This window comes from Theropithecus gelada, chromosome 16 (genome assembly GCF_003255815.1).
Source record: "Theropithecus gelada isolate Dixy chromosome 16, Tgel_1.0, whole genome shotgun sequence".
NCBI classification, from domain to species: domain Eukaryota; kingdom Metazoa; phylum Chordata; class Mammalia; order Primates; family Cercopithecidae; genus Theropithecus; species Theropithecus gelada.
In genome coordinates, this window is record NC_037684.1 from 64,787,014 (window position 1) to 64,805,540 (window position 18,527).

General features: G+C 48.5%; 1 protein-coding gene across 4 annotated transcripts in view; it reads right to left on the reverse strand.

Moving 5' to 3' along the window:
- MYH10 (myosin heavy chain 10) overlaps positions 1-18,527 on the reverse strand; it is a 153,064-nt gene that overhangs the window by 12,069 nt on the left and 122,468 nt on the right. For all 4 annotated transcript variants that reach the window (XM_025363725.1, XM_025363723.1, XM_025363722.1 and 1 more), the window contains 9 exons: positions 17,868-18,080; positions 13,889-14,033; positions 12,334-12,540; positions 8,828-8,932; positions 7,439-7,591; positions 6,479-6,727; positions 6,018-6,230; positions 4,066-4,278; positions 1,184-1,345 (listed from right to left, as the gene is read on the reverse strand). In XM_025363725.1, the coding sequence (XP_025219510.1) occupies positions 1,184-1,345; positions 4,066-4,278; positions 6,018-6,230; positions 6,479-6,727; positions 7,439-7,591; positions 8,828-8,932; positions 12,334-12,540; positions 13,889-14,033; positions 17,868-18,080 (1,660 nt within the window). The remainder of the gene's footprint in view (positions 1-1,183; positions 1,346-4,065; positions 4,279-6,017; positions 6,231-6,478; positions 6,728-7,438; positions 7,592-8,827; positions 8,933-12,333; positions 12,541-13,888; positions 14,034-17,867; positions 18,081-18,527) is intronic.

Genomic DNA, 18,527 nt, shown 5'->3' on the forward strand with positions numbered 1-18,527 from the left:
TGGTGAATTGTATGGTATGTAAGCTATATTTCAATAAAGCTGTTAAATAAAATCACAGTATTATAATTTATATTCTTTGTAATTAATTAGCTTAATAACTTTTGTAATTAGCTAATAAAAATCTTGAGCCCAGGCTGCAGTGAGCCATGACTGCACCACTGTACTCCACCCTGGATGGCAGAGTGAGACTCTATCTCTTTAAAAAAAAAAAAAACCTTTATATTTAGCTTCCAAAAAAAAAAAAGTATATGAAAACAAGTTCCTACCAACCTATTATCCAGAGATGACTTTCTTTCCAAACTTGTTTCTAGGTAAGTATGTCTGCCTGCATGTCTGTATGTGAAAATGTATACACACATGTGTGTAGAGTTACAAGCTAAACCACCCTACACTGTATTTTCCTCTATTCATTTAATTCCGGCCATTGTTCCCCACACACCCCATCACTTAGATGGTTAGCAGTCCATTGACATTTAGGGGGTTTCCATTTCTCCTATCCTAAATAATAACACTTCAGCTAAAGATCTTTGTACATAAAAATTTCTTCTTTATATTTTGTTAAAATAAATTTTCAAGATGTGGTATCAACAAGGTCAAAGGAAAAGTTCTCGTCATAACGGAGCGGCTCCCCTGAGAAGTAGCTCCCATCTGTACTATGGGTGAGGCCACTGCCTGCCTGCTCACACCGTGAACTCTTGCAGAGATCACCTCGTCATTGTGGTAGTAAAAACTGGCCCATCATCTGGGTAGACAAAGTGATGATTAAAAACAGACCGAAAAGATCACAAAAGCTACAGCACTAAGGGCCTGGGTCGACATGACCCTCCTCTTGAGGTGAGGAAGGGTGGGTTTTAAGCATCGCCACAGGCTCTCAGGGCCACAGGAACCCCGCGTGGTGCCTCCACCCCAGCTGTGTTGCTAAGTGCATTCAAGTATCTCCCGTGGACACAGCGGACACATAAGCAGCGTCTTCATGGCCTGCTGCCCCGCCCCCGGCTGCGCTGACACAGTGCTATGCCCCTAGGGTGGGTGACAGTGGTGCTGTGGCCCCAGGGTGGTACTGCAGTGCTGTCCCCGCCAGCTTCACTGTTGGACTCTGTAGAAGCCACACAGGTCATGTGGTGCTGGATCTCAGTGGGACCACGTGATGCCATCCAGAGACTCCATGGGCGGTGGCACCTACCTGGAGCTTGCGGAGCTGCTTAATCACCTCATCCCGAGCTTTGTTCGCGGCCTCGATTTGGGCTTCGAGGTCCTTCAGGTCTATCTCCATCTTTTTCTTTGAAGCCACAGCAAGCGCCCGCTGTTTCCTCTCGTCCTCCAGCTCTGCCTCGAGCTCCCGCACCTAATGGACAGCATTGGGTTATGCTGGGTTAACTCCAACTTTCTGCTCACAGAGCAGGCAGCCTGTTCTCAAGTGGGGGCTCTGGTGACTCGGGTGAGTGTGACCTTCTGTTACTCTGTAGAGGTCTCTGTTACCAAACAGTTACTATCAACAGAAAACCACAGTAGCTGAATTGTGTTCAAAGGGGTCTTTAAACACCACCACCTAATACAAACCATCCCACTGACTGCTGCGAGGGCACGAGAAGGCAGCCAGGGACCTGAGCTCACAGTGTAGATGAAGCCAAGATGGAAAGACCCGAGACAAATGCGGTAACCATGTAATAAAGGCTGGAGTAGGCACAGAGTGGGCATGGGGTGGTTGCTAAGAGGTGCAGAGGACTAAGCAGGCATGCCTGTTTCCTAGAGCTGCGAGGATGTGGGGCATGGCCAAGTTACAAGGGTGCCAGAACCACACAGAAACTGCCTTTGATAAGCAGGAAGGGGGGAGCAGTCAAAGCTGTCCAATGGAGGAGGGATGAAATGAAGGCCAGCTCTGGAGCAGACAGATGGGAGCGTGAGGATGAGTAAGATGTGGGCAGGAAACTGAGGGGGACACACCTGTCAGCCACTCACTCACTCTGCGGCACTCTTCGCTCAGTGAGCCTCCTAGTGTGCATGGGGATGGGGCCCTATGCTCACACTGTCTGAGGGATGCTCAGAAGAAGGTGCTCTGGAGTCCTTAAACCAAATCCCAACGCCTCCGTCACCAGTGACGGGGACCAGACACGAAGCTGCTGAGCTCCAAACCTTATCAGCCCGAGTCTACAGGGACCATGTGTCACTGCCTTGACATGGCCTCCTCAACCTGTCCTGCTTTGTCCACTTATTTAGCCACAAATAAATGCTTTGTCATGCATTTATTAAGGTATAGGTCATAAATACCTTAATAAATACCTATGCCCTAGGTAGTGTTCTAGCAGCTGGAGGCTCAGGTGAGCAAGGAAAGGTCCCTGCCTTCACAGAGCTTCCGCTTCCTGCTAAGAGGCTGATGGGTGGTGTGGGAGCTGGTATGGAGGCACCAAGGCTTGACAGAGTGGTGGCTCCACTGGTCCTCTCCAAAGGGGAGAAACAGGGCCGCTGCTGCTGCTCCTCTGCAGGGGTTGGCATGGGAGACGAGGAGCAGGGCAGCTGCTCCCGCATAATGCAGAGGTGCTCGTCATCTACTTGCTGAATTCTGCAGAGACCTGGGGCTGTACCTCAAGGCACAGGATAGCAGGAGGCACCTAATGTAGAGCCACTTAACATGAATTTCAAAGTGTGGTGGTTTAAAAAAATGTCTACAAATTCTTTAATACTCCCCACCTTAAAGAGTTAGAGCATAATCTCCTTTTGAATGTGGGCCAGACTTGGTGACTCGCTTCTGACAAACAGAATAAAAAAGTGATCACATGAGACTTGGGAGATTAGGTCATAAAAGGCCTGGAAGCTTCCTCCTTGCTTGCTTTCTTTTGGATCTCTCTCTCCTGAAGCTCCTCCAGGACACTCAGGAGGCCCATGTGGCAAGCTGCCAAGGCCTCCTGCTGACACCACATGTGTGAGCCAGCTTGGCATGGCTCCTCCAGCCCCGGTAGGGCCTTCAGATGATGCAGCCAGGGCCAAGGTCCTGACTGTACCAGAACCACTGACTCAATCGCTTCCCAATTCCTCACACACAGAAACTGTGACATAAATGTTGTCACAGTTTGCAATAATTTGTTAAGTTTGGGGTAATTTGTTATCCAGCAATAAATGACCAATTATTAGTGGAGTGAAAATAACAAAATAAAGCAAAATTAAATATATCCCACATCTGGCCGGGCATGGTGGCTCATGCCTATAATCCCAGCACTTTGGGAGGCCAAGATGGGCAGATCACCTGAGTCCAGGAGTTTGAGACCAGCCTGGCCAACACGATGAAACCCCGTCTCTACCAACAATACAAAAATTAGCCGCACATGATGGCGTGTGCCTGTAGTCCCAGCTACTTGGGAGGCCGAGACAGAAGAATCACTTCAACCTGGGAGGCAGAGGTTGCAGTGAGCCAAGATCGTGCCACTGCACTCCAGCCTGGGTGACAGAGCGAGACTCCGTCTCAAAACACACACACCCCCACCCCCGCCAAATCCAAGACTTATTGCCATGAACTGGAAGGGACTGGCAAAATATCCACAATTCATATTTAAAGTTTTAGACTATAAATTTAACATACATGCAGAAAAGTGTCTAATATACATTCAGAAAAGTATACAATTTATACATGGATAACAACTTTATAAAATGACAAATTTAAATATCTGCTCTTTTTCCTTCTGAAGAGTGATCTAATTATTAGGACTTGAGATCTGAACTGCAGACATCTGCCAAATCACTGTGTCTGGGATGCATCCATTCTTTCCTATACCCACATTCTAAGACAAGGAACTTGAACCTAACCACAGATTCCTCTGGGAGTCCACTGAGGGCTTTCTAATTGATAAGTGTAAGCAGCAATGATACTGTCTGAGGAATAGAAAAACCTAAACTAATTACAATAAAATTTAAATAATAAAATTCTCAAATGACCAAATAAATTCATTTTACTCTCTGTGTTACTCTGTGTTTACTCAGATGTGTTCTAACATGAATGAACAGGATACTGACCCAGAGCTGGGCTTTGAGAGCCTGCACCCCTTGTCGTGGAGGCTGCGCCTTCTGCCCTACCTGTTTGATCAGCAGCCGCTTCTTCTCTTCATTCTGCTCGTCCCTGGTCTGCAGGTCTCTCTCGAACTGCGCCTTCATGGCCTGCATGTTGACCTCCAGACGAAGCTTGGCATCTTCCGTGGCCTGGAGTTCGTCTTCCAGCTCCTCCAGCTGCGTCCTCATTTCCTCCACCTGCTGCTCCAGGGCCCGCTTGGATTTTTCAAGTTCGTGAACCTAAACCACCGAAGCATCGGGAAGGAGTTGACCTGGGCGGAGGCGCGTGGGAAGAACAGCAGCCTTCCCGTTTTACAGGCCCACTTGTGGCATGCTGGCCACTTTGGTCCCCCTGGGCCGGCCCCCTGCCACAGGCACACACATCCTTCCCTCTCCCCCGAAGGCTGCTGCTATTCTCCATTTCAGTGTATGCAGCTCAGAACTACGGTGCGGATTTCTTTATTCACACATGTTCTCTGGTCATCCTCCTCTGATGACCTCTAAGCTGAGAGTTCTTCAGTGAGCCAAAGAACAAAGGAAACAGCCATGTCAGGGAACCTGTCTGTTGACTGACCCCTTGCCTGCTGTCTGTGAGGAGCAAGTATGACAGCACACCTCTTCTTGCTGTAGAAAAGATCATTCGTATTGAAAAGCACATGTGGAAACTGCTGACTATTCGGGTGGCTTCGGCCTAACAAGCAGGGCACAGTACAGAGGCCTTGATCTTTCTCTGGGCAAAGATCCCCCCACCACCATTTCCCTCATTCTCTGCGCCAAGCACTGTGCTGAGAGCTTCACCTCCTGTGCCCTTTGATTATTGCGGCAGCCTTTGGAGGGAGGCCTTGGTGCTGCTGTGCACCCGCTCTGGGGTCCAGGACCACCGCAGTTCTCACAGGGACAGGCGTGGAGAATCTTAGGACAGGAGGAAGGCCCATTTCTACACAGTGTCTGGTGCTCAGTAGGCACAAAAGACATGTTTGTGGGATGAACGTGTGAGTGTTGATGCTACAGAAAATGAACATGAAGTCAACTGTAGCGTTCTCCACATTTCACTGTGTAACCATGGCCACTTCTACTTTCAGTGGCCTCTTCTTGTCCATGGGGCTAGTCCCTGGGTGCCAAGTTGTAGGAGACCCAGCAGGAAGGTGGGGCCACCTTCGCTGAGGTATGATGTGGCCAGATGGCCCATAGCCCATGAAAATGAGACCCTACCTTTTTAGAGGACTTTGTGCTTTTCAAAGCAGATGCAGTAACTTCATGAAATTGGGCAAGTATAATGTCCCTCTGGCAGATAAGGAAACTTAGGCTTCAAAAGCTTAAGTGGCTTCCCATGGTCAGAATGGAAGCCTGTGGAGGAGCCAGGGAACCCTGCCTTTGACACCAGGCCTGGCTTTGTTTTGCTATCTTCAACACGTCATACGCTAAGGGAGAGACGTAGGGTAAATAAGTGTCATGGCAGCTCCTGTGGAAGACGTATGCAATGGAAAGACAAACTGTGCCACAGAAGCTTCTAAGCTGTGGAGAAGCCCCCAAAGCTACTGAAGCTCTCCAAGAAAACAGTGGGGCCTCCCTGGGAAGAACGGGGTCAGAGGGAGCTGCCATTCCCCGCTCCTCCTCCTCTCCAGGTCCCCACTCACCTCATGTTTGGCAACTACCTGTGACGGCAGAACCATGACACCTTTTGTTGAAAGGCCCCCCTGCCAGGGTGCAGGCTGGGGCAGGGAGGGCAGTGAAAGGAAGAAGAAACACGTTCACCTCCAGCCAGAGCTGGGGGGAGATTGCAGAAAACCTGACAACGGTCCCAGAAGACCTGAACCCCCTCCTCACGCACAGGCCAAAGCACTGCTAGATGGCTTCGTGGCTGGGCTGTACGTTCCCAGGTCCTTCAGGCACCCCAAGGAGCCGCCTGCTCCCGTGTGAAGGCCCAGGCCCCTGGGATGCTCTCCCGTGTGGAAGTGTGGACCCCGCCAGTGACTTACGTTCTTCCCCACGTCATCTTTGGAGCTCATGAGGTCTTCCATGTCTGCTCGGAGTTGCTTGTTCTGCCTCTCAAACTCCTCCTTGGCCTCCAGGGCTTCCTCAAGGGCCCGGGCCAGTGACAGGGCTTTGGTTTCTTTCTCTCTGGCCTCGGCTTCGGCCCGGTCCCGCTCTTCGGCATAGCGAGCAGAGATGCTCTTCTCTTCTGCTAACAGCTGTGCACAAGGGGATGGGGGAACATGAAAAGCCGAAACAGCGGCATCAGCTTTTCTCTTCCACTGCGAGTGCTGCCATTAGATTATGGTGTTCTTGTATTTCCTTTTTTTTTTTTTTTTGCTTCCCCCTTTTTCCAATTTTGATATAAATATGTATCCCATTTAACTGCCTTTAAATAAGATGATTTTAAACCATATGAACAAAAGCAAGAGCCCTGCCAGGAGGAAACGACGCGTGGCCGACCCACCTGGTCAAACTTCTTCTGCTTCTTCTCCAAGTTGGAGGCGACCTGGCGCTGGTGGTCCAGGTCCACCGTGAGGTCGTCCAGCTCCTGCTGCAGGCGGTTCTTGGTCTTCTCCAGTTTGTCATACGCCAGTGCCTTCTCCTCCAGGCGCTGGCTCAGGGCCTCCACGTCCTTCAGAAGCTTCTTCTTGGCTTCTTCCAGACTTTCAATTGTTCCCAGGTCGTCATCTACTTTCTTCTTGGTATCAGCCAACTAGGTTTTGTGTAAGGACAAACAGAAAGTATTAATGTTCTCAATTGGGGCTGGGCATGGTGGCTGACGCCTGTAATCTCAGCACTTTGGGAGGCCGAGGCGAGCAGATCACTTGAGGTCAGGAGTTCGAGACCAGCCAGGCCAACATAGTGAAACCTCATCTCTACTAAAAATACAAAAATCGCCTGTCTGTAGTCTCAGCTACTGGGGAAGCTGAGGTGGGAGGATCACTTGAGCCCAGGAGGTGGAGGTTGCAGTGAGCTGAGATCATGCCACTGCACTCCAGCTTGGGCGATAGAGTGAGACTCTGTTTCAAAAAAAAAAAGAAAAAATAAGAACTCAATTAGTTTTTGAATTTGAAGAAAAAAGAAGAAAACTTTTTAATATTTTGAGAGAAGAAAAATCAATACTGTGATTTTAAAATAAATGAATCTTAGACGGTTACTACTTAATTTCTTAGCTAACAGTCTATTAAAATGATAACTGGATTGAAATTTTACATCGTTGACACAGTCCTAGGTCCTTATTTTAAGGGCTTCCAGCATTATAACCAGCATGTGGCTGGGTCAAAGCAAAACCATTTAATGGGCTTAATTTAGTACAACCTAATTAAGTGTCCCAAATGGAGTTGAGACAGCCCGGCAAAGCAGGGCCAGGAGCTGCTAAAGACACACATCGAGGCCACCGCGGCTTCCTAAAGAGGACGCACACCTGGGACTGCAGGGCCAGCACTTGCTTCTCCAGGTTCTTCCTGGCCTCCTCCTCCTCCTCCTGCTGCTCCTGAAGACTGTTCTTCTCCTCTTCCAGCTGCCGGATTCGACTGCTCAGGTTTAGTTTCTGGCGTGTCTCCTCCTGAAGAAGCTCCTGTGTATTTTTTTTTTAAAAGGGCAACACTTCGTTATATTTATCACCAAAACAAATACACCTGTATTAAAGAATTCATGTCATAAAAGAGAGTGCCTCAGTGCATGAGAACACCTAGTGACATTAACACACACAGACGATTTAAAAACACACACAGTAACTTTGTAAAAGTTTTTCACACCAACACTGCTTCAGACTGATCCCTGAAGAATGAATGGCGGCGCCGTCCACCCAAGGGCCCAGGCTGGAGCCTCCAGGCATCCCTGAGGCCTCCCCTCCTGCATCCCCCATCACACCCTGCATCTCCTCAGTCACGCCTGGAATCCCTTCCAATCTATCCCCTGCCCCGTCTTAGTTCAGGCCCTCAACCCTTCACGCTGGGATCACCTCTCCCGTCTTAGGCATTCCCTCCTTTGTATCTCCTGCCAGACTGACTTCTAAAATGTAAGCACAAACATGTCTTTCCTGTTACTTTCAGACTGGAAAATCTTCAGAGGCATTAGTCGTGTGGAGCAGAATTTCTGGGCTCTGGCTCTGGCCTCCTCTACTCTCACTCACCAGGCCGTGCCTTGTCATGCATGGGGTATGCTTCAGTTAAAATGAATTTATCCCCAACTACCTAATCATTCCACTTTCGGCCTGAGATTTTTTTTAATCCCCAGCACCTAGCCTAAAGCCTGACAAATAAACACTCATAAATGTTTGCAAATTTAACAAAATTAAGCTGTAAAACTCCAAGAATAAAGTGCTACATTATTTTCAAGTAACCTGTAGCTGACTTAAAAACATCCCTAACGGATGATGCAGTGCAGGTCTTAACCATCTGATAAGCAAGCCTCAACTCACCCTTTTACAAAATGGACTGTTTCCCACAGGTCAGCACAATGAAATTCCAACCATAATGAAACAATCTTATTTAAAACGGCCAGCAAGACATTGTGTGCAGGACCATGGCTTGGGTAAACCACTGCGCAGGCAGCGGCAGTGAATGGCAGGTGGAGCTGCCTCCGAGGCCACCCACATGCCTGCCAGACACAGGAACCCCAGAGGCTCTACATTAAGACACTGAGCTTCCAGGGAGAAATCCTGAGTAGCAAGCCTGGCTCCAAATGAAAGTATGACATAAAACTAGTAAGAGGTGACATAAAAGACAACTCTGGGGCCAGCATATTTCACCAGCTTAAATACTACAGAAATGTTAGTTATTAGAAAGACCCCTTGTTCCCCGTGGAATACCTGTGTATCCTGTAGTTGAGACTCAAGACTAGCTGCATCCTTAGCAAATTTAATCCCCTTCTTCTCTGCTTCTTCCAGAAGGGTGGAGACATTATCTAGCTCATTCTGTAAGGAGAAAAAGATTAAATTCAACTCAAAAGTAAGCGAGCAGAAAGGGTCTAGAAACACAGCTTTTAAACAGAACACAAATAGAGAAGAACTCGGGGGCAGTGTGAACCTGAAACTACCCATTCAATTAAGGAAGACTCACCACCAAGAGTCTGTTGCCTTCAAACAGAGCTCAAATAAGTAGGTACTAGAACCTGCCTCCCTGGCTACCTTAACAGTCTCTACCCATGGAAAGGATGGGGCTGCGGGGGGGTCTCCTAACTGGTTTTCTACCTTCTATTTTTATCATGAAGAGACAAAAATTAAAGCAAAGCCTTTGAAAGAGTGACTGTATCCTCTGTGGGGAGGCTGAAAGGCCAGCAGGTGCTTGATTTTGGTGCTCCTTCACATGAAGATGCGTTAACCACGTGCTTTGGGAGGAAAGTATAATTCACATTCTTATCGAACTTGAGGCTTCTATAAAAGGGATACAAGAGAGTTTCTTTTTTTTTTTTTTTTTTTGAGACAGAGTCTTGCCCTGTCGCCCTGGCTGGAGTGCAGTGGCACGATCTTGGCTCACTGCAATCTCTGCCTCCTGGGTTCAAGCAGTTCTCCTGCCTAAGCCTCCTGAGTGGCTGGGATTACAGATGTGCGCCACCACGCCTGGCTGATTTTTTGTATCTTTAGTAGAGATAGGGTTTCGGCCTCCGAAAGTGCTGGGATTACAGGCGTGAGCCACCACGTCCGGCCGGAAGTTCTTTAAGGTTTTAAAAAACTGGTATTGTATATTCATCATGAATATTTAAGCTATTTCTTATGGTCAGATTTAATGAATAATATTTTTTCCTTCTCAATTAATATTTCTAAAATATTTTCCAAACAACTCTTCATGGTATAAGATGCTTTATAATTTTTGATGACAGTTGGCGCTGGGAAGAAGCAGAGGGATGCAGAGGGGCAGCAGGGCACTGTGGGTTCTCGCCTGTCCTCATCACACCAGCTGAGAGAAGCTGGATGGCAGCAAAGCCACAGCGCAGCCTGCCATGGGCAGGCCTCTCTGCTGAGTCCTGGAGCCCTGGAGAATCATGTACTGTAATGTGGTCTTGGGCCTCTGACACAACACAGCTCTGTAATGCTTTTTCAATGTGGCAATACAGGATGTACATCTTTTCTTACCAACAGGGACTCATTGACTATACTGTTTTTGCTGGATGCATAGAAGTCCGTATTAAACATTAAAGTTATTTCCAATCACAGTCAGCCCTTCCTATCCATAGGTTCCATCTGTGGATTCAACCAAACATGTATTAAAAATATTCAGAAAAGGGCCGGGCGCGGTGGCTCACGCCTGTAATCCCAGCACTTTGGGAGGCCGAGGTGGGCAGATCACGAGGTCAGGAGATGGAGACCATCCTGGCTAACACAGTGAAACCCCGTCTCTACTAAAAATGCAAAAAATTAGCCGGGCGTGGTGGCGGGCGCCTGTAGTCCCAGCTACTTGGGAGGCTGAGGCAGGAGAATGGTGTGAACCCGGGAGGCGGAGCTTGCAGTGAACTGAGATCGCGCCACTGCACTCCAGCCTGGGCGATAGAACAAGACTTTGTCTCAAAAAAACAAAAAAGAAAAATCCAGAAAAAACCCCTTCATGTGCACTGACCATGTATAGTTCAGGACTCTTTTGGGTGATTTCCTAAAAACATGACTGTTTTGGGTCGTTATTTCCTAAAAAATACAGTCTAACAACTTTTTACATAGCATTTACATCGTCTTAGCTATTATAAGTGATCTAGAGATGATTTATAGTATATGGGAGGATGTGCATACATGCAAATACTACGCCTTTGTTTTTTTTTTTTTTTGAGATGGAGTCTTGCTCTGTTGTCCAGGCTGGAGTGCAGTGGCATGATCTTGGCTCACTGCAACCTCCACCTCCTTGGATTCAAGCAATTCTCCTGCCTCAGCCTCCCGAGTAGCTGGGATTACAGGTGTGCAACACCACACCTGGCCAGTTTTTTGTATTTATTAGTAGAGACGGGGTTTCACCACGTTGGCCAGGCTGGTCTCAAACTCCTGACCTCAGGTGGTCTGCCCACCTTGGCCTCCCAAAGTGCTGGGATTACAGGCGTGAACTACCATGCCCGGCCCCATACTATGCCATTTTTATTAGGGACTCCAGCATCAGCAGATTTTGGTATCTGCAGGAGGTCCTGGATTCAATGCCCCAGTGGATACTGAGGGCTGACTATACTTTTGTACACACTTCCGCAATTAACATTCTTGAAGTTGACTCTGTGTGTACATCCTTAGTTAATTCCCTAGGATAAATGACTAGACGTGTATTTTTCGGGTCTAAGGATACTCCCAGTTTTAAGGCTCGTGATCTAAGACTGCCAAACTGTCCTTTAGAAAAGGTTGCACTAGGCCGGGCACAGTGGCTCAAGCCTGTAATCTCAGCACTGTGGGAGGCTGAGGCAGGCGGATCATGAGGTCAGGAGATCGAGACCATCCTGGCTAACGTGGTGAAACCCTGTCTCTACTAAAAATTCAAAAAATTAGCCGGGCGTGGTGGCAGGCACCTGTAGTCCCAGCTACTCGGGAGACTGAGGCAGGAGGATAGTGTGAACCTGGGAGATGGAGGGTACAGTGAGCAGAGATTGCGCCACTGCACTTCAGCCTGGGCGACAGCGAGACTGTCTCAAAAAAAAAAAAAAGGTTGCACTAATTTATACCAGCAATGTAAAAAAATAAAACTCTTGCAAATCTTTGCCAATGTGAAGTATAATTTTTTTGGCCCATTGTTCCTATTATTTACTGGACTAATGGAGAAGCTGAAGTGCCTAAAACTGTTCAAGCAACTATAAACACAATTCAAGGTGGAACTGATCAAGTCCAATTCATGCTGTCTTCTTCTAAGAATTATTTAACTGGCCGGGCGCGGTGGCTCAAGCCTGTAATCCCAGCACTTTGGGAGGCCGAGACGGGCGGATCACGAGGTCAGGAGATCGAGACCATCCTGGCTAACATGGTGAAACCCCGTCTCTACTAAAAATACAAAAAACTAGCCGGGCGTGGTGGCGGGCGCCTGTAGTCCCAGCTACTCGGAGGCTGAGGCAGGAGAATGGCGTGAACCTGGGAGGCGGAGCTTGCAATGAGCCGAGATCGCGCCACTGCACTCCAGCCTGGGTGACACAGCGCGAGACTCCGTCTCAAAAAAAAAAAAAAAAAAAAAAAAGAATTATTTAACTTCATCGAAGTAATAGACACTAGGGACACCTAAGACTCGATATATTTACTGGACAGCAATTGTCAGGTATTACACAGCACGCTGGCTGTGGGTCTCTGATTGCACAGAGGGATACAATGGTAAATTAGGGACATGCTACGGTGGGATGTGTGTAGAGCGGAGGTTTCTGGCTTACCTGCAGCTTACTTGCTTTCTCCGCCAGCTCCACCCTGAGCCTGTCGCCTTCAGAGACCTTGGCATGGAGCTCCTGGACCTGCGCGTCGAGCTTCTTCCTCTTGTGCTCAGACTCGGCCTTGACCTGCTGCAGGACCTTCACCTCACACGCCAGTTCCTTGTTATCTGTCTCCAGGCCCTGCTTGTTCTTCTCTAGATTTGCTTTGAACTAGGAGACGGAAGGGAAAACATAATTCACTAATTATTTTCTAAAACTCCATACAGAGGACTGCTTTTTGAGTCTGCGGAATTGTGCCTAACACACAGTAAGCCTGTGATCAACATTTGTTGAATGAATGAATGAATGAAAATGTTTGCTGTTCTCTGAATGTGAGGATTTCTGTGTAAGGAACACACGCGTACGTACTGCTCTGAGGAGCAGATGCAGGTACTTAGGGGCTCATTGTGCTAAGTAATGATCCTTGTCGATGCCAAGTGTCGTGTCTGCAGCGTACTCACTCACACTGTCCTTTGTATAAAACAAGTGTTGTCAGTGTAAAAACTGTTTTATATGTACTAACATGAGCAAGCACCCCTGGTGCAGGGTGGTCACAACAGGATGTGTCTCCAATGACATCTTGCCTCAGGGACACGATTGGGTGTAGTAAGGTGGTCACATGGGAATCTGGGCCAGACTGTCTGGCCTCAGGCTGCCTTTCCACGAACCAGCTGTGTGACCCCGGCTTAATTACCTAACACCGCTGGGCCTCAGTTTCCTTGTCTTTTAAATGAGAATTATAGGAGACTGTGCCACAGGGTTGTAACCAAGATTAAGGAAGGCAATTCACGTAGGGTACTTAGCACAGTACCTGACACAAATGTAAATGTTCTGTAAATGTTAATATTGTCATTGTCTAAATTAAAAGGTGGCATGTGGCTAGGCAAAGAACAGAGAGATGGGGAAACCGGAGCAAGAACCAAGTCACAAAGGCAAGGATGATTATGGGAAGTCATGGAGGCCAGTCTGTATAGGGGGGTGGCATGAGTCACAGGGCACATGAAATTCAGTTTCAGCAGAACGGAACGCCTATGTCTGAGATACAGAAGCGGGAACAATGAATGAAAGGCAAGACTGCTTGGTGGCTGTGGTGAGATCACAGGCAGGGAAGGACAAGAAGGGAGAGATGAATGTCAGGAACCCCTGAAGGGGAACAGTGGCGGGACTTGTGACTTACTGGCAGCAGACAAGTAAGGGAAGAATGACTTTCAAATCATTCAGGGTTTTGAGTGAAGCCCCTGGGAGAAGGACTTAGTGAGAGGAGACACTGGGGAGGACTGTGTGATTTGAGATGGCGGCTGGATCCGTGCATTTGCATCTGGCTTTTTTCCCTAAGTAGACAGTGTGTTTTCAGAAAGCCGCTCCTGCCTTGGCAACTGGGTACCCAGCAGCCCACTCAATGGTGTGTAGAGGCTGGAGCATAATCAATACCTGACTGAACAGAACGGGCAGATAGGATGGGAGTGGGTCTGCTGGCGGATTTTCTCCAGGCCACGGCACACGGCAGGGTCTCCCTTACCCGCTTGGCCTGTTCCAGCTGCTCTGAGAGCTCCTCCAGGGCTGTTGCGTGTCTTTGTCTCATGTCCTGGATTTGAGCTTCATGGTTCTTAGTTTCCTCCTCAAGAGCCTTCTTCAGCTCTGCCACTTCTTGTTCACGTTTTGTACTAGAGAAGGACATTTTTTAAGAGAGATCAGAATTAGCTGACTGATTAGAAACACATTTTCTTTTTGAAAAAGTACTGTTTTTGTTTTAAATATTACATAAATTCCTTTAATAAATATTTGATGTGCTATTTCCAGTAGGCCGGCAGGTCTATTACTGTGATATCAGAAATCCTCCTAGAGAGCTGAGTAGTGGTTCATGCCTGTAATCCTGGCAATTTGGGAGGCTAAGGTGGATCGCTTGAGCCTGGGAGGTTGAGGTTACAATGAGCTATGACTGTACCACTGCACGCCAGCGTGGGCGAGTGAGACCCTATCTTTAAAAAAAAAAAAACCAACCCCCCCCCCCCCCGCCAAAAAAAAAACCAAAAAAAAAAACCAAACAAAACAAAAACCAGTGCAACTTCCCTGCCATATCTGACTTATCAAGACACAGGGTGACATCCCTAGGGGGTCTTCAAATTGTTCTGGGCAGTCTGGTTTCACTGGAGGTCAGGAATTGGTTAACACAAGATGCCAAACTGCCTGACATAGCCCAACAGAACTGAATAAAACTGGAAAAAGGGAGTCTCCCAGAGATTTTCAAAAGTGAAGCGGTGGCAAAGGCCAAATGAATCAGGATGTTGCACTGTAACAAAGCAAGACTCTCACATTCATGTGAAGAAGCCACAATGAACTAACTAACATCCTCCCAAAACTCTACTAGAAAATGGCTTGAGGTTGGGGAGGAGGGCGTTATCTTTTGGAGGGGCAGGAAAATTAAAAGGCAGCTCAAAGGGTTCAGAAAGGATCTCTGATGTTTGATATGAGAACACAGCAGGTCCATGGCCATAGAATTGGAATGTTCTGACATAAACTGGTTTTATCTAACCTACACTTTACGGTATGAAGGTCACATTAGCATTAAGTATCTTTCCATGGCTTTCTAATATTTTTAAAATTGGCTGTAACAAATACAGGGTAACTTCAATAACCAGAGTTATTCACTTTCTAGAAGAGATCTTACTCCCCATGGCGAGTCACTCTAAATTTGTTAATCTGAGCACCGTGTTTAAGCACGAGCTTGATGAAGACGGAAGCCAGTCAGGTAAACAGTGCTCCTGCTAAGACCTATATTAGCACTGTTGAATTAGCTACAACCTCACACTAATCCTGAAGCACATCTCTAGCAAGCTTGCTCTATACTTTATAACATGTCACAACTTAGAACAGTGATTCACACACTGATTCCCATGTGGACACATTTTCCCTCTCTTCACCTCTCTTCTCATGGAGTCATGAGATGCAGGGGCTGGCTGAGAGATCCCTGTGCCAAGAGAACAGGGCCTGGTGGCTGCCAGCTCCATGGTCACATGTAGCCCAGCCAGAAGGAATCACTGAGGATTCTTTGCGGTCCAGCCTAGCTCAGCCCCAAGTTCCACTGGCCCAGCCAGAGGTCAAAGACGTGCTGCTCTGGTCCTGTCCTCTACAAGGCTCCCATCGAGATTATTTCAGCTCACTCTAGTGGCCAGTGCTTCATTGGTCAGACTCTAGGGAAATCTCTCCAACTAGCAGCACGTAGTCTTTTGGGAAAATAGTTTTGTGTGTGTGTGTTCCTCGTCCCTGCTTGAACCCAATGGTCAAAGGAAACCTTCACCTTCTCTTCTCCAGGCTGAACAAGCCAATTTATTTTAGTCTTTCGTCAAAAGTCCTCAAGAAAGTTAAAATGCCAGTGCGTCTGCAGAAGAGTAGATGATTTACAGAGGACTATTACTTTATACTAATCATGGGAAGAACTAGGGCCCAGGGAGGGTGGTTTGCATTCTCTTAAGGGTCCTTAGCAAGAATGGAGGACACGTCTGAGCTACAGGCAAAACAGAATCAGTGGGTGCTACAGCTGAGCATAGGCATAGTTTTAATAAATACGCGCATTTATTTTTTTGCAAGGGTTGGATGGAAAAATGATCAGAACCTTATTTTCTATTGCAGTCAAAAGCCCAGCTGGGAGTGGAGAGTTCAGCCAAGTCTAGTTCAGTGGTTTCTAGATTTTAAAAAAGCAGACATATCAAAGAGAAGTCTAGGACTCACACTACGAAAAGCAGTTACTCTGCTAAAGTGGGGTAAGGGCCGGGCGTGGTGGCTCATGCCTATCATCCCAGCACTTTGGGAGGACAAGGCAGGTGGATCACCTGAGGTCGGGAGTTCGCGACCAGCCTGACCAACATGGAGAAACCCCATCTCTACTAAAAAATACAAAATTAGCCAGGCATGGAGGCAGGCACCTGTAATGCCAGCTACTCAGGAGGCTGAGGCAGGAGAATCGCTTGAACCCAGGAGGCGGAGGTTATCGTGAGCCGAGATCGCACCATCGCACTCCGGCCTGGGCAATAAGAGTGAAACTTCGTCTCAAAAAAATAAAAAATAAAAAATAAAATAAAATAAAAAAGTGGGGTAGGAAGCCTCAAACCATACCTGGCTCAGATGGGGTTTTCCTCTCTCTGGGAAAAAATGGAAGACAAAAACCAACCAACCTCTGTCCAGCTGCCGTAGTTGTACATGTTCATGGCCAGGATCATGGCCAACATTCCAAGGCGCACCCCTCTGCTCTCCAGCGTGGAGAGTCTCCCCACACCCACCATCTGACCTCAGTCTCGCTGCTCTACCGAGCCGGCCTGCCCTGTGGACACCACGATGTCATTCTTTCCACGACCGAGCGCCCAGGTTTCCAGCTGCTGGGTGGACCCAGCTGATGACATCCGTGTCCTCTGGGGAAATGCACTGGTTTTCACCACAACCCATTTCCCTCCTGGTTGCTCTGGGTCATGGCGGCCTCTCTGGCCACACTTGCGTTCAAAAATAATTCCCTCTGTCTTTCTTGCTTTATTTCAGGCCCCAGCAGCTCCCCGGGGTGACGGGCTATTCTTTCCATCATTCACACCCTGGAAGAGCCAGCAGGTGTGCCTGCAGCCAGCCAAGGCGGCGAGGGTTCCCTTCTGGCTGGGACTCCTGGGGTGGCCCTGAGGCACTTGGCAGCGTGAGTGTGGGAGGGAGCAGACGGCCTCTGCCAGGACAGCAAGCTGGCACACCCCCCACACTGCTCTCCACAGTGACGACACCTATGAGTCCGTGGGAGCAGCGGGCCGGCACCTCCAGGCCTGCGCACCGGCTCACCGCTAGGGCTCTCCTGCGACTCGCGGGCTGCCATGCTGCAGTTTTCTACCCGGGAACCTTCTCTGGCCATGTTCACCTATGCTTGTCACCTTTTTCATGCCCGCCCCGGCTGCTGGCTCATGCTGCTGCCTATGCCTCTGCCCACTGCACACCTCTGTCCCAGTGCCTGCACCAGCCTTCTTCTCACCCTTGTGAAGGCACCCTTCCCTTTTCAGCTGGTTACCTACACCGTTCACACCACCTGGCACTGCCAGCATAAGTGCCTGGCCTCTTGGGTATCTCCTCCTATTCCTGTGTTTACCCTTCTCCCTCTGGTCCTATCTATCTATAAATCTCTTTTCACTGCCCCCCTCTGTGTGTAGCTGTCACTGTCCCTCCCTAGACATCCATCACTGACCACAGCTTTTCTGATCACACCCTCTCACTCTGTGTCCCTCAGTCTGCTGTCTACCCTAGGACTCACACTACTAACAGCAGTTACTCTGCTGAAGTGGGGTACCCTGCACAGGTGTTTCTACCCATAGGCTGGTCTGTTTCTAACCATTACTATTTAATCACCGTTCCACCTGCCATCACGAGGAAAAGCACACCACCTCTCAAAGACAGCAAGCACACCAGGCATCTCTGCGCGGGCTCGGTGGAGAGGTTGGCAGGCGCCCGGGCCCTGCTCCCTCTCCCACACTCACCGTAGTTCCTGCTGGGCTGCCGTGGTGTCCAGCGTGTCCTCCAGCTCTGTTTTCAGAGCTTCCAGCTCCTCACTCAAGTCCCTTTTCTGCTTTTCGGCCTTGTTCCGTGAAGCCTTCTCAGATTCAAAGTCTTCCTGAAGTTCTGCAATTTGGGCTTGTAGCTCTCGCACAACTTTAAGGGCATTGTTCTTATGGAGTGTTTCATCGTCACCTCTGTTAAAACACCCGGGCACAAGAGGCACTCAGAGACGGCGCCCGGATGGCCTGTTTCTCAGGGGAGCCCCAGCCCCTGAGCACCTCTCCACGAGACCCCAGTCCCACATCCCTCCTCCTGGGGCCTGAGGCTGGTGCAGATGCTCCACACCTGCGAGGGCAGGAGGAAGTCCTTGGGTAGAAGACTTGCTGAAGGCCCCAAAGCTAATGATGGCAGAGCCTGAACTAGATTCCAGCCCAGCCCCCTTTCCAAACGACCATGCTTCTCCATTAAAAGGTAGGACACTCTTACTTTAGCCCTTAGAATACGAAAACATTTACTCTGAAGTCAAAGGCTGTTATAGTTAAAAATCTGCTTCTAACTATGAAGGAGTGACCTCCTCCATCACACCAGAACCCAGCCAAAACCAGGGATGCTCAGAGAACACAACAGAACCCAGTCAAACC